The sequence below is a fragment of the Anomaloglossus baeobatrachus genome, chromosome 6 (assembly GCF_048569485.1).
Source record: "Anomaloglossus baeobatrachus isolate aAnoBae1 chromosome 6, aAnoBae1.hap1, whole genome shotgun sequence".
NCBI lineage: Eukaryota > Metazoa > Chordata > Amphibia > Anura > Aromobatidae > Anomaloglossus > Anomaloglossus baeobatrachus.
The window spans coordinates 564942850-564957640 of NC_134358.1; the positions used below are offsets into that span (position 1 = coordinate 564942850).

Consider the following 14791-nt stretch of genomic DNA (forward strand, 5'->3'; position numbering starts at 1 on the left):
AGGATAGTACAGCAGGGCCAGTGCTCAGTATAATATGGATAGAGGATAGTACAGCAGGGCCAGTGCTCAGTATAATATGGATATAGAATAGTACAGCAGGGCCAGTGTTCAGTATAATATGGATAGAGCATAGTACAGCAGGGCCAGTGTTCAGTATAATATGGATAGAGGATAGTACAGCAGGGCTAGTGTTCAGTATAATATGGATAGAGCATAGTACAGCAGGGCCAGTGCTCAGTATAATATGGATAGAGGATTGTAAAGCAGGGCCAGTGCTCAGTATAATATGGATATAGAATAGTACCGCAGGGCCAGTGCTCAGTATAATATGGATAGAGGATAGTACAGCAGGGCCAGTGTTCAGTATAATATGGATAGAGGATAGTACAGCAGGGCCAGTGTTCAGTATAATATGGATAGAGGATAGTACAGCAGGGCCAGTGTTCAGTATAATATGGATAGAGGATAGTACAGCAGGGCCAGTGTTCAGTATAATATGGATATAGAATAGTACAGCAGGGCCAGTGTTCAGTATAATATGGATAGAGGATAGTACAGCAGGGCCAGTGTTCAGTATAATATGGATAGAGGATAGTACAGCAGGGCCAGTGTTCAGTATAATATGGATATAGAATAGTACAGCAGGGCCAGTGCTCAGTATAATATGGATAGAGGATAGTACAGCAGGGCCAGCGTTCAGTATAATATGGATAGAGGATAGTACAGCAGGGCCAGTGTTCAGTATAATATGGATAGAGGATAGTACAGCAGGGCCAGTGTTCAGTATAATATGGATATAGAATAGTACAGCAGGGCCAGTGTTCAGTATAATATGGATAGAGGATAGTACCGCAGGGCCAGTGTTCAGTATAATATGGATATAGAATAGTACAGCAGGGCCAGTGTTCAGTATAATATGGATAGAGGATAGTACAGCGGGGCCAGTGCTCAGTATAATATGGATAGAGGATAGTACAGCAGGGCCAGTGTTCAGTATAATATGGATAGAGAATAGTACAGCAGGGCCAGTGTTCAGTATAATATGGATAGAGAATAGTACAGCAGGGCCAGTGTTCAGTATAATATGGATATAGAATAGTACAGCAGGGCCAGTGTTCAGTATAATATGGATAGAGGATAGTACAGCAGGGCCAGTGCTCAGTATAATATGGATAGAGAATAGTACAGCAGGGCCAGTGCTCAGTATAATATGGATAGAGGATAGTACAGCAGGGCTAGTGTTCAGTATAATATGGATAGAGAATAGTACAGCAGGGCCAGTGTTCAGTATAATATGGATAGAGGATAGTACAGCAGGGCTAGTGTTCAGTATAATATGGATAGAGCATAGTACAGCAGGGCCAGTGCTCAGTATAATATGGATAGAGGATTGTAAAGCAGGGCCAGTGCTCAGTATAATATGGATATAGAATAGTACAGCAGGGCGAGTGTTCAGTATAATATAGATAGAGGATAGTACAGCAGGGCCAGTGTTCAGTATAATATGGATAGAGGATAGTACAGCAGGGCTAGTGTTCAGTATATGGATATAGAATAGTACAGCAGGGCCAGTGTTCAGTATAATATGGATAGAGGATAGTACAGCAGGGCCAGTGTTAAGTATAATATGGATATAGAATAGTACAGCAGGGCCAGTGTTCAGTATAATATGGATAGAGGATAGTACCGCAGGGCCAGTGCTCAGTATAATATGGATAGAGGATAGTACAGCAGGGCCAGTGTTCAGTATAATATGGATAGAGGATAGTACAGCAGGGCCAGTGTTCAGTATAATATGGATAGAGGATAGTACAGCAGGGCTAGTGTTCAGTATAATATGGATAGAGGATAGTACCGCAGGGCCAGTGCTCAGTATAATATGGATAGAGGATAGTACAGCAGGGCCAGTGCTCAGTATAATATGGATAGAGGATAGTACAGCAGGGCCAGTGTTCCGTATAATATGGATAGAGGATAGTACAGCAGGGCCAGTGTTCAGTATAATATGGATAGAGGATAGTACAGCAGGGCCAGTGTTCAGTATAATATGGATAGAGGATAGTACCGCAGGGCCAGTGCTCAGTATAATATGGATAGAGGATAGTACAGCAGGGCCAGTGTTCAGTATAATATGGATAGAGGATAGTACAGCAGGGCCAGTGTTCAGTATAATATGGATAGAGGATAGTACAGCAGGGCCAGTGTTCAGTATAATATGGATATAGAATAGTACAGCAGGGCCAGTGTTCAGTATAATATGGATAGAGGATAGTACAGCAGGGCCAGTGTTCAGTATAATATGGATAGAGGATAGTACAGCAGGGCCAGCGTTCAGTATAATATGGATAGAGGATAGTACAGCAGGGCCAGTGTTCAGTATAATATGGATAGAGGATAGTACAGCAGGGCCAGTGTTCAGTATAATATGGATATAGAATAGTACAGCAGGGCCAGTGCTCAGTATAATATGGATAGAGGATAGTACAGCAGGGCCAGCGTTCAGTATAATATGGATAGAGGATAGTACAGCAGGGCCAGTGTTCAGTATAATATGGATAGAGAATAGTACAGCAGGGCCAGTGTTCAGTATAATATGGATAGAGGATAGTACAGCACAGACAGCCATTAGTCTGACCTGCACAGGGGATCATGTACTTTCTGAGGAATATCCCTTTAACTTGGTTATCTCGGGGGAGATGTCAGCTTCTCCTGGATACATGTGGCTGACCGCAGGTAATAACGGTGATAATAAATCTGATGACTTCTCCCCCTGGTGTAGATAGAGGATACACACAAATCCTCCTCCATCCTCCCCTGGAGGCTCCGAGTGTAAACACCGCGAGAGATAAAATACAAGGAAAGTACAGAAGACCTCCCTGTGCTGGAGACACGCCGCCCCGCACCTCACTGCACCTCACCGCTATCCACCGGCCGCGGCACAGAGCCAGACACTGCCCTGCGCTGGTTGTGGGAGCAACACTAAATATGGGGGAGCAGCATTGAAGATGTGTGTGGCACTGAATACTGAGGACAGAGGAGACGGGCGGTCACTGAATACTGAGGACGGAAGAGACAGGCGATCACTGAATACTGAGGATGGAGGAGACAGGCGGCCACCGAATACTGAGGACGGAGGAGACGAGCGGTCACTGAATACGGAGGATGGAGGAGATGGGCGGTCACTGAATACTGAGGATGAAGGAGACGGGCGGTCACTGAATACTGAGGATGGAGGAGACGGGCGGCTCCCGAATACTGAGGACGGAGGAGACGAGCGGTCACTGAATACTGAGGATGGAGGAGACAAGCGGTCACTGAGTACTGAAGATGGAGGAGACGGGCGGTCACTGAATACTGAGGATGGAGGAGACGGGCGGTCACTGAATACTGAGGATGGAGGAGACGGGCAGTCACTGAATACTGAGGACGGAGAAGACGGGCGGTCACTGAATACTGAGGACGGAGGAGACGGGCGGTCACTGAATACGGAGGAGACGGGCGGTCACTGAATACTGAGGAAGGAGAAGATGGGCGGTCACTGAATACGGAGGATGGAGGAGATGGGCGGTCACTGAATACTGAGGATGGAGGAGACGGGCGGTCACTGAATACTGAGGACGGAGGAGACGGGCGGTCACTGAATACTGAGGATGGAGGAGACGGGCGGTCACCGAATACTGAGGATGGAGGAGATGGGCGGTCACTGAATACTGAGGATGAAGGAGACGGGCGGTCACTGAATACTGAGGACGGAGGAGACGGGCGGTCACCGAATACTGAGGATGGAGGAGACGGGCGGTCACCGAATACTGAGGATGGAGGAGACGGGCGGTCACCGAATACTGAGGACGGAGGAGACGGGTGGTCACCGAATACTGAGGATGGAGGAGACGGGCGGTCACTGAATACTGAGGACGGAGGAGACGGGCAGTCACTGAATACTGAGGATGGAGGAGACGGGCGGTCACTGAATACTGAGGATGGAGGAGACGGGCAGTCACTGAATACTGAGGATGGAGGAGACGGGCGGTCACTGAATACTGAGGATGGAGGAGACGGGTGGTCACTGAATACTGAGGACGGAGGAGACGGGCGGTCACTGAATACGGAGGACGGAGGAGACGGGCGGTCACTGAATACTGAGGATGGAGGAGACGGGCGGTCACGGAATACTGAGGATGAAGGAGACGGGCGGTCACTGAATACTGAGGACGGAGGAGACGGGCGGTCACTGAATACTGAGGATGAAGGAGACGGGCGGTCACTGAATACTGAGGACGGAGGAGACGGGCGGTCACTGAATACTGAGGACGGAGGAGATGGGCGGTCACTGAATACTGAGGATGGAGGAGACGGTCGGTCACTGAATACTGAGGATGGAGGACACGGGTGGTCACTGAATACTGAGGACGGAGGAGACGGGCGGTCACTGAATACTGAGGACAGAGGAGACGGGCGGTCACTGAATACTGAGGACAGAGGAGACGGGCGGTCACTGAATACTGAGGACAGAGGAGACGGGCGGTCACTGAATACTGAGGACAGAGGAGACGGGCGGTCACTGAGGATGGAGGAGACGGGCAGTCACTGAATACTGAGGATGGAGGAGACGGGCGGTCACTGAATACTGCAACAGCAACAAACTGCACCAAAAAATCATCAAAAAACGTGCCAAGCGCACACAGTCTAAACCTTTTGCACAGTGTATGACACAGAGAGGGCTCATACACATACAGAGCTGATGGTCTGCGCCCCGGCCGCCCCGCGCACTCCGCACTCAGATTGTGTAATATCGCGGTGGAAACGCTGGCGCTTACCGACGGTGAGGCGGATCTCCTCCTGCTGATTGGCCAGCCCATCGTAGTAGTAGAGGTCAAATCTACGCTCCGCTTTCCAGTCGCCGATCAACTCTTTTTTCAAACAAAACAGGACGCTGAAGTGACTTTCGCTGCAGACCACCCAGATCGGATACTTGGGGGTCTTCAGATAGGAGCCGACCTGGAGGAGAAATGGAGGAAGCAGTTTATTCACAGACATAATAATCAGTGTCTGTAAGGAAATAACATCCAGACGATGGCTTTACAGAATACTGCGCACAGCGGAGGGGTTGTTACAGTTGTATCCAGTATAGGAGGCTATGTGGGGGTTAATACTTTATATAGAAGGCTATGTGGGAATGCATGCTTTAAAAAAGGGGGCTGTGAGGGGGTGCATACTGTATATAGGAGGGTATGTGGGGGCTCATACTGTATATAGGGAGCTGGGTGGGGGCTCATACTGTATATAGGAGGCTATGTGAGGGCTCATGCTGTATATAGGAGGCTATGTGAGGGCTCATGCTGTATATAGGGGGCTATGTGAGGGCTCATACTGTATATAGGGGGCTATGTGCGGGCTCATACTGTATATAGGAGGCTATGTGGGGGCTCATACTGTATATAGGAGGCTATGTGAGGGCTCATGCTGTATATAGGGGGCTATGTGAGGGCTCATACTGTATATAGGGGGCTATGTGAGGGCTCATGCCTTTATATAGGAGGCTATGTGAGGGCTCATACTGTATATAGGGAGCTGGGTGGGGGCTCATACTGTATATAGGAGGCTATGTGAGGGCTCATGCTGTATATAGGAGGCTATGTGAGGGCTCATGCTGTATATAGGAGGCTATGTGAGGGCTCATACTGTATATAGGGAGCTGGGTGGGGGCGCATACTGTATATAGGAGGCTATGTGGGGGCTCATACTGCATATGGGAGGCTATGTGGGGGCTCATACTGTATATAGGGAGCTGCTTGGGGGCTCATACTGTATATAGGAGGCTATGTGGGGGCTCATACTGCATATGGGAGGCTATGTGGGGGCTCATACTGTATATAGGGAGCTGCTTGGGGGCTCATACTGTATATAGGAGGCTATGTGGGGGCTCATACTGTATATAGGAGGCTATGTGGGGGCTCATACTGTATATGGGAGGCTATGTGGGAGCTCATACTGTATATAGGGAGCTGGGTGGGGGCTCATACTGTATATAGGAGGCTATGTGGGGGCTCATACTGTATATGGGAGGCTATGTGGGGGCTCATACTGTATATGGGAGGCTATGTGGGGGCTCATACTGTATATGGGAGGCTATGTGGGGGCTCATACTGTATATAGGAGGCTATGTGGGGGCTCATACTGTATATAGGAGGCTATGTGGGGGCTCATACTGTATATAGGGAGCTGGGTGGGGGCTCATACTGTAATATAGGAGGCTATGTGGGGGCTCATACTGTATATGGGAGGCTATGTGGGGGCTCATACTGTATATAGGAGGCTATGTGGGGGCTCATACTGTATATAAGAGGCTATGTGGGGGCTCATACTGTATATGGGAGGCTATGTGGGAGCTCATACTGTATATAGGGAGCTGGGTGGGGGCTCATACTGTATATAGGAGGCTATGTGGGGGCTCATACTGTATATGGGAGGCTATGTGGGGGCTCATACTGTATATGGGAGGCTATGTGGGGGCTCATACTGTATATAGGAGGCTATGTGGGGGCTCATACTGTATATAAGAGGCTATGTGAGGGCTCATACTGTATATAGGGAGCTGGGTGGGGGCTCATACTGTATATAGGAGGCTATGTGGGGGCTCATACTGTATATGGGAGGCTATGTGGGGGCTCATACTGTATATAGGAGGCTATGTGGGGGCTCATACTGTATATAGGGGGCTATGTGGGGGCCCATACTGTATATAGGAGGCTATGTGGGGGCTCATACTGTATATGGGAGGCTATGTGGGGACTCATACTGTATATAGGAGGCTATGTGGGGGCTCATACTGTATATAGGAGGCTATGTGGGGGCTCATACTGTATATAGGAGGCTATGTGGGGGCTCATACTGTATATAGGAGGCTATGTGGGGGCTCATACTGTATATAGGAGGCTATGTGAGGGCTCATACTGTATATAGGGGGCTATGTGGGGGCTCATACTGTATACAGGGGCAATATGTGGGGTCATGTTATATACAGGGGCTATGTGGGGGCTCATATTGTATATAGGGGGATATTCGTGTACTTAATTCTGCTCAATATTAAGTGATGCAATTAATATAAAATAATCATTATAATATGTTAATATTAATATTGAGCAGCGTTATTTTCTTCCCATTGGTTCGGCCTCCTCACCAGCCACGGTCGCTCTTGTGGCCCCTCGGGAACATTAATCCCCCTCTCTAGATTGTCTACACTGGATACAACTGTAACGCACAGTCAGCTGTGAGAAGTAATCACATAGGTCACTGTTACATATACACAACAATGTACCCATTCACTGACAGCAAGCAGAAAAAAAATAGACCATGAATGTAAAGATGCAAAGGGTCCTCCGGAGCGAGGAGACGGAGGGTGGCCCCCATATGACTCCTTAGAGGGGATTTCCAGTCTTCTTTAAAAATCATGATCATAAGAAGAAGAAGCCATTTGGTAATTTGGTAACTTCTTAGTAGATTTTTGGGACCCACACTCCTGCAGACCTGGTTATCCGACCGCACCACACTCCACCTGACATCACTGCCCCTATACTACCTAATGAACAGCCCCCCTCTATCACCACGTACTACAGCCCCGGGGGTCTCCAGGTAAGTAACGCTTCCACAGCCGAGGAGGAAGCCAAATTCCGTCCAGAGACGAGGGGTCAGCTTTGGGTGGAATTTCCATCGCTGAAGCCAAAATTAATCAAGAGAGGAATTTGGGTCCATCCTTGGAACAAACACTTATCAGTAATCAGCGGAGATTACACCGGCTCTTATGAAACTCAAGACTCCGCGTCCAAGGAGTTCACACGTCTCACACATATCTACTGATTAATCGCGATGAACATCTCCCTGATCGATGAGCAAAAGGCTTGTTCACTGGCTAATTTCAGCTAATTTCAGCTGTCTCTGAGCTGGTGGGTGTAGACTCGCTGCTAGGAGGTCTCCCATACACAGCACACACCAGGGATTCCTGCTCCGCTGTCTATGTAACTCATGTTCAGAAACAGCAGCAGCATGGCGGACATTATACAGCAGCAGCATGGAGGACAATATACAGCAGCAGCATGGAGGACAATATACAGCAGCAGCATGGCGGACATTATACAGCAGCAGCATGGAGGACAATATACAGCAGCAGCATGGGGGACATTATACAGCAGCAGCATGGCGGACATTATACAGCAGCAGCATGGCGGACATTATACACCAGCAGCATGGCGGACATTATACAGCAGCAGCATGGCGGACATTATACAGCAGCAGCATGGAGGACAATATACAGCAGCAGCATGGCGGACATTATACAGCAGCAGCATGGCGGACATTATACAGCAGCAGCATGGCGGATATTATACAGCAGCAGCATGGCAGACATTATACAGCAGCAGCATGGAGGACATTATACAGCAGCAGCATGGAGGACAATATACAGCAGCAGCATGGCGGACATTATACAGCAGCAGCATGGCGGACATTATACAGCAGCAGCATGGCGGACATTATACAGCAGCAGCATGGCGGACATTATACAGCAGCAGCATGGAGGACAATATACAGCAGCAGCATGGAGGACAATATACAGCAGCAGCATGGCGGACATTATACAGCAGCAGCATGGCGGACATTATACAGCAGCAGCATGGCGGACATTATACAGCAGCAGCATGGCGGACATTATACAGCAGCAGCATGGCGGACATTATACAGCAGCAGCATGGCGGACATTATACAGCAGCAGCATGACGGACATTATACAGCAGCAGCATGGAGGACATTATACAGCAGCATCATGGCGGACATTACACAGCAGCAGCATGGCGGACATTATACAGCAGCAGCATGGCAGACATTATACAGCAGTACTGAGCAGTGTAGATGTGAATACAGCTCTGGGGTGAAACATAAAAATACTAAAAAGCAGCAGCATGGGGGACATTATAGAGCCATACTGAGCAGTGTAGATGTGAATCCAACTCTGGTGTGAAACACAAAACTACTAAAAAGTAGCAGCATGGGGGATATTATACAGCAGTACTGAACGGTGTAGATGTAAATACAGCTCTGGGTCAAGCAGCAGAATGGCATACATTACACAGCAGTACTGAGCGGTGTAGATGTGAATACAGCACTGGGGTGAAGCATAAAACTAATAAAAAGCAGCAGCATGGGGGACATTATACAGCAGTACTGAACGGTGTAGCTGTGAATCCAGCTCTGGGGTGAAGCATAAAACTACTAAAAAGCAGCAGCATGGAGGACATTATACAGCAGGATTGAGCAGTGTAGATGTGAATACAGCTCTCAAGTGAAACATGAAACTACTAAAAAGCAGCAGCATGGAGGACATTACACAGCAGGATTGAGCAGTGTAGATGTGAATACAGCTCTCAAGTGAAACATGAAACTATTAGAAAGCAGCAGCATGGAGGACATTACACAGCAGTACTGAGCGGTGTAGCTGTGAATCCACCACTTGAGTGAAACATAAAACCACTAAAAAGAAGCAGTATGGTCAACATTATAGAGCAGTACTGAGCGGTGTAGCTGTGAATCCACCACTGGGGTGAAACATAAAACCACTAAAAAGAAGCAGTATGGTCAACATTATAGAGCAGTACTGAGCGGTGTAGCTGTGAATCCAGCTCTGAGGTGAAACATAAAACTACTAAACAGCAGCAGCATGGGAACATTATACAGCAGTACTGAGCGGTGTAGCTGTGAATCCAGCTCTGGGGTGAAACATGAAACTAATAAAAAGCAGCAGCATGGGGGACATTATACAGCAGTACTGAGCGGTGTAGCTGTGAATCCAGCTCTGGGGAGAAACATAAAACTACTAAAAAGCAGCATGGAGGACGTTATACAGCAGTACTGAGCGGTGTAGATGTGAATACAGCTCTGGGGTGAAACACAAAACTACTAAAAAGCAGCAGCGGTAGTGTCGACAAAGCTCATCAGCTCTACACTGTTTCAGCGAGACCTGGCGGCTCTGATGAGCATTGTAGTCACTCCCCAGCATCTGTGAGTAGCTGCACTTTACTGCTATTTCGCTGTAGCTGCTTTCGTGGATCATGGATTATGATGGAGGAGGTTTGTGAGGACATTTTTGATAATAAATTGGTGAATGAGGCAGTGTGTGTGGGGAGTCTTTATTCAAATAAACTATTTTTTCCTGTGCGTCTTTTCTTCTTTTGACTTAGTGGGTTAGTAATGGGGGATGTCTGGTAGTCGCCTCTCCATTACTAACCCATGGGCTTAATGCAGCTGACATCAACCCCAAAAAAAATTACTCTGATTGCCACTGCAATAGGGCAATCAGGACGAGTCAACAAAGTTCCAGAATTGGAGCATCTAAAGGATGCGACAATTCTGGGGCAGCTGCGGTCTGCTATTTTTAGGCTGCGAGGGGGCCAAATAACCCATGTGCCTTTCAAGCCTTATAATACCAGCCTCCAGCTGTCTACTTTACTTTGCTGGTTATAAAAATAGGGGGTGACCCAAAGCCATTTTTTTTATTTATTTATTTATGAGGTTAAACAAGGCTAAACACCCTTTAGTGCCACATGAAGGCACTATATCGTTCAAGTGTACTACCCTGCTCTAATCTAAGCTCTCCCTGCTAGATCAACTCTACCTGAACTGCTTCCAGAGGACAGTGTGCAGAGCATCGCGCCCCTGGGTGTTATATAAAATGTCACAAACCACCGGGGGGGGTCACTCAGAAATCCCCCGCGCTGGCTACCAGTACGTCACAATCGGGGGGTAACAAGTGGGGGGTCACCCCTCCTTTATACCTCCCGACCGACAGACAGAGCACGTGACGCGCTCTCTAGCGCCCCTCTTATAGTCAGGCCAATTATGGAATTGCCCGACGATAAGCAAGGAGGCCGCTATACTACTTATGCCGATTATTGAAGGGTCCCCAGTGAGAGTAGGGTATATATTCCCCCGACCTCCGCGGGCGGAATATATATAATCTCCCCGAATCTCACTGGCCTCCCCACAATAATCCTTGGCACAAACTCGCTGCCACCAACCGCTTCACGGTAACTATTAGCCGAACACACAGACGTGGGATTCAAGATCGAGATAACAGAACAGCCCAAGATTAATTATATAATTTAATCAGCCTAAAGCACACTAGAAACTACAATATATACAATAGGGAATCTACAGAATATACATATGTCAGAGTACAGTTACAGATAAAGCATGATTTACAAACAGGTATGCAATTCAATCAGTTACCTTGTGCGTCTGGCCACAGGGGGGCGCTGTAGACCAGGTTTCTAGGAACTCCCACAGATGTTTCCTGCACGTGACCCCCAGCGAAAGAACACTGGAAAATGGCCGAAGTAGGGTTATCAACCTGGGCAGATCCAGGTCCCCTCCTACCTTAGTGACCTCACAGGGAGCACTGCTCCACCCCTGGCTTGAGTTATGGACAATATCCCAACATGGAATATGGGCCATAACTTTGCCTGGGAGCGTCGTAGGCGGACGCCAACGCTCTCATTGTGACAGCTATGAATTTAGCCACAGAACGAGGGGACTCATGACCTGTCTGCCAGTTCCCCATTGGCTGATATCACGCCTGGGGCATTTCCCAATGTCCTGCTCCCATAAAAAGGGTGTGCCGGCATCGTCCGCATGCGGAGACACCATTTTTATGGTTGCCATATTTATCGGAAATATGGCTTGCGAGATATGAACCATTTTTTACTGGAGTCGTTCTGTCTGGCTATTTCCATAGCCTTGCTAACTAGCTAGCAGCCCCCACTACAGGGTCACGGCAGGGAGTCATCCTGTGTCCATTGTCCCTAAGCCACCTCATTTCCATATCACAGGACATGGCCATGGAGGTGTAAGTGGAACACTGAGAACAAGAAGGGAGGGGGGCACTGCCAGGGAGTGATGAGGGATTATGACTGGAGTCATAATTCATCTTCATATCCCGGGATTTGCCTCACACCTCCCCCCTTTTGAGGGCGCTAGGGGGCAGCACACTCCGGTGTTCCCCCGTGCGCCCGTCCGCGACCTCTCCTTGTCGGGACAGCCCGTCTGCGTTACCGTGGTCACGGCCCCTTTTGTGGCGAATGGTGAAGTTGTATTGCTGGAGCGCAAGGCTCCATCGCAACAATCGCCCATTCGTCCCAGAGACGGTGTGCAACCAGCTGAGGGGATTGTGGTCCGTCTCCACGATGAAGTGGCGCCCGTATAGATAGGGTTGCAGACGCTGCAGGGCCCACACTATGGCCAGGCACTCCTTCTCCATCGTGGAATAGGCCACTTCCCGTGGTAACAGCTTCCTGCTCAGGTACAAGACTGGGTGCTCTTGGCTCGCAGAGTCCACCTGGCTGAGCACCGCACCGAGGCCGAAGTCACTGGCGTCGGTCTGTACTACAAACGGCCGCGTGAAGTCGGCTGCCTGTAGCACGGGCGGGCTGGACAGGGCGTCCTTTAGGGCCCGGAAGGCTGTCTCGCAGTCCATTGTCCAATTGACTGCAGAGGGCAGCTCCTTCTTGGTGAGGTCCGTCAAGGGCTTTGCCAGGCTACTATAGCATGGAACAAACCTCCTATAGTACCCAGCGGTCCCCAAGAAGGACATCACCTGCTTCTTGGTCCTGGGGGTGGGCCAGGATGCGATGGCTTCCACTTTCTCAGGCTCGGGCTTCAGTGTTCTCCCACCTACCCGGTGACCGAGGTACTGGACCTCGCTCATGGCCAGCTGACACTTTCCCGGCTTGATGGTCAAACCTGCCCGGTGGATCCGCCTGAGCACCTGTGCTAGATGCTCTAGGTGGTCCTCCCAGGTGGGACTGAAGACGGCAATGTCATCCAGGTACGCGGCCGCGTACCCTTCAAGTCCCTTGAGCAGGGTGTTGACCATCCGCTGGAAAGTGGCAGGGGCATTCCTCATCCCGAATGGCATCACCGTGGACTCGTACAGTCCAAATGGGGTAATAAAGGCAGAGCGTTCCCTGGCCTTGCGAGTCAGGGGGATCTGCCAATATCCCCGGCTCAGATCCATGATGGTCAGGTACTGAGCCCCGGCCAACTGATCGAGCAGGTCATCGATGCGTGGCATTGGGTACGCATCGGCGACCGTGACCGCATTGAGCCCCCTGTAGTCCACGCAGAACCGAGTGGTTCGGTCCTTCTTAGGGACGAGGACTACAGGCGAGGCCCAAGCGCTGTTGGATGCCTGGATCACCCCCAGCTTCAGCATCTCGTCAATCTCCTGGCGCATGTGTTGCTGCACCTCCAGGGAGACCCGATATGCTGAACGCCGGATCGGGGGATGATCCCCAGTGTCCACGTGATGGACAGCCAAGTCAGTCCTTCCGGGCTGGTTGGTAAACAACCCCCGGAAGGGGAGGAGGGTGGCCCACAGCTGGGACCGTTGGTCTTCCAAGAGCTGGTGGCCAACCTCCACATCCTCAATGGATCCGCCTGCCCTAACCTGGGCTAGCATATCCAAGAGGGTTTCCGCTTCTCCCTCCTCGGGCAGGTTGCACACGGGGAGCGCACATGCCTCCCGCTCATGATGTGCCTTCATCATGTTCACATGGAAGGGCTTCCGCCTTCCACGGGCAGGGTCCAGGGTGACCAGGTACGTCACAGGGTTGAGCTGCTGGTACACGAGGTATGGGCCTGCCCAGGCTGCCTGAAGCTTGTCCTGTGGTACGGGGACCAGTACCCACACCTCTTGACCCACTTGGTAGGTCCTCTCACAAGCGTTCTGGTCGTACCAACGCTTCTGATCGGCCTGGGCTTGAGCCATATTGTCGTGTACCAGTTGCGTCAAGGCCTGCATTTTGTCCCGGAAGCGCATGACATACTCGATAACCGACACTCCAGGGGTGGCCAAATCCCCTTCCCAAGCCTCTTTCACCAGAGCCAGGGGGCCCCGCACACGTCGCCCGTACAGGAGCTCAAACGGTGAGAATCCTGTTGAGGCCTGTGGAACCTCCCGGTAAGCAAATAACAGGTGTGGGAGATACCGCTCCCAGTCACGCCCATGGGAGTCGACCAACATCTTAAGCATCTGCTTTAAGGTGCCATTGAACCGCTCGCACAGGCCATTAGTCTGTGGATGGTACGGGCTGGCCACCAGATGTCGCACCTGGACTTGCTTACAGAGGGCCTCCATCAGCTGGGACATGAATTGGGTCCCCCGGTCAGTGAGCATTTCCTGGGGAAAACCCACTCGGGAGAAAATCACCAGCAATGCGGTGGCCACCTTGTCAGCCCGAATGGACGACAAGGCCACTGCTTCTGGGTACCGGGTGGCATAGTCCACTACCGTCAGTATGAAGCGTTTCCCGGAGCTGCTGGGGATGGCCAGCGGGCCGACCAGATCCACAGCCACCCTCCTGAAAGGCTCATCGATGATGGGCAGAGATACCAGTGGGGCTTTGGGGCGTGGCCCCGCCTTCCCCACTCTCTGACAGGTTTCACACGAACGGCAGTAGGCAGCCACATCGGCCCCCATTTTTGGCCAGTAGAAATGCTGGTTTAACCTGGCCTTGGTCTTAGCGATCCCTAGGTGTCCGGCCATCGGAATCTCATGTGCGATCCGCAACAACTCCGTCCGGAACGGATAGGGTACCACCAACTGTCGGTCCCTGGGCCACGCCTCCGGTGAACCCTGCTGGACCGTGGCCCGGTACAGCCGTCCTTGGTCCCAGACCACTCGCTCCGGGTCCGAGTCCGAGGGAGGCTGTGCCGCCTGCTCCTTAAGAGCTTTCAGGCTGTCGTC

General features: G+C 50.5%; 1 protein-coding gene across 1 annotated transcript in view; it reads right to left on the reverse strand.

Annotated features, from left to right (window-relative positions):
• MINDY4 (MINDY lysine 48 deubiquitinase 4) overlaps positions 1-14791 on the reverse strand; it is a 189413-nt gene that overhangs the window by 26612 nt on the left and 148010 nt on the right. Inside the window, exon 16 of the mRNA XM_075315756.1 lies at positions 4818-4998. Within this exon, the coding sequence (XP_075171871.1) occupies positions 4818-4998 (181 nt within the window). The remainder of the gene's footprint in view (positions 1-4817; positions 4999-14791) is intronic.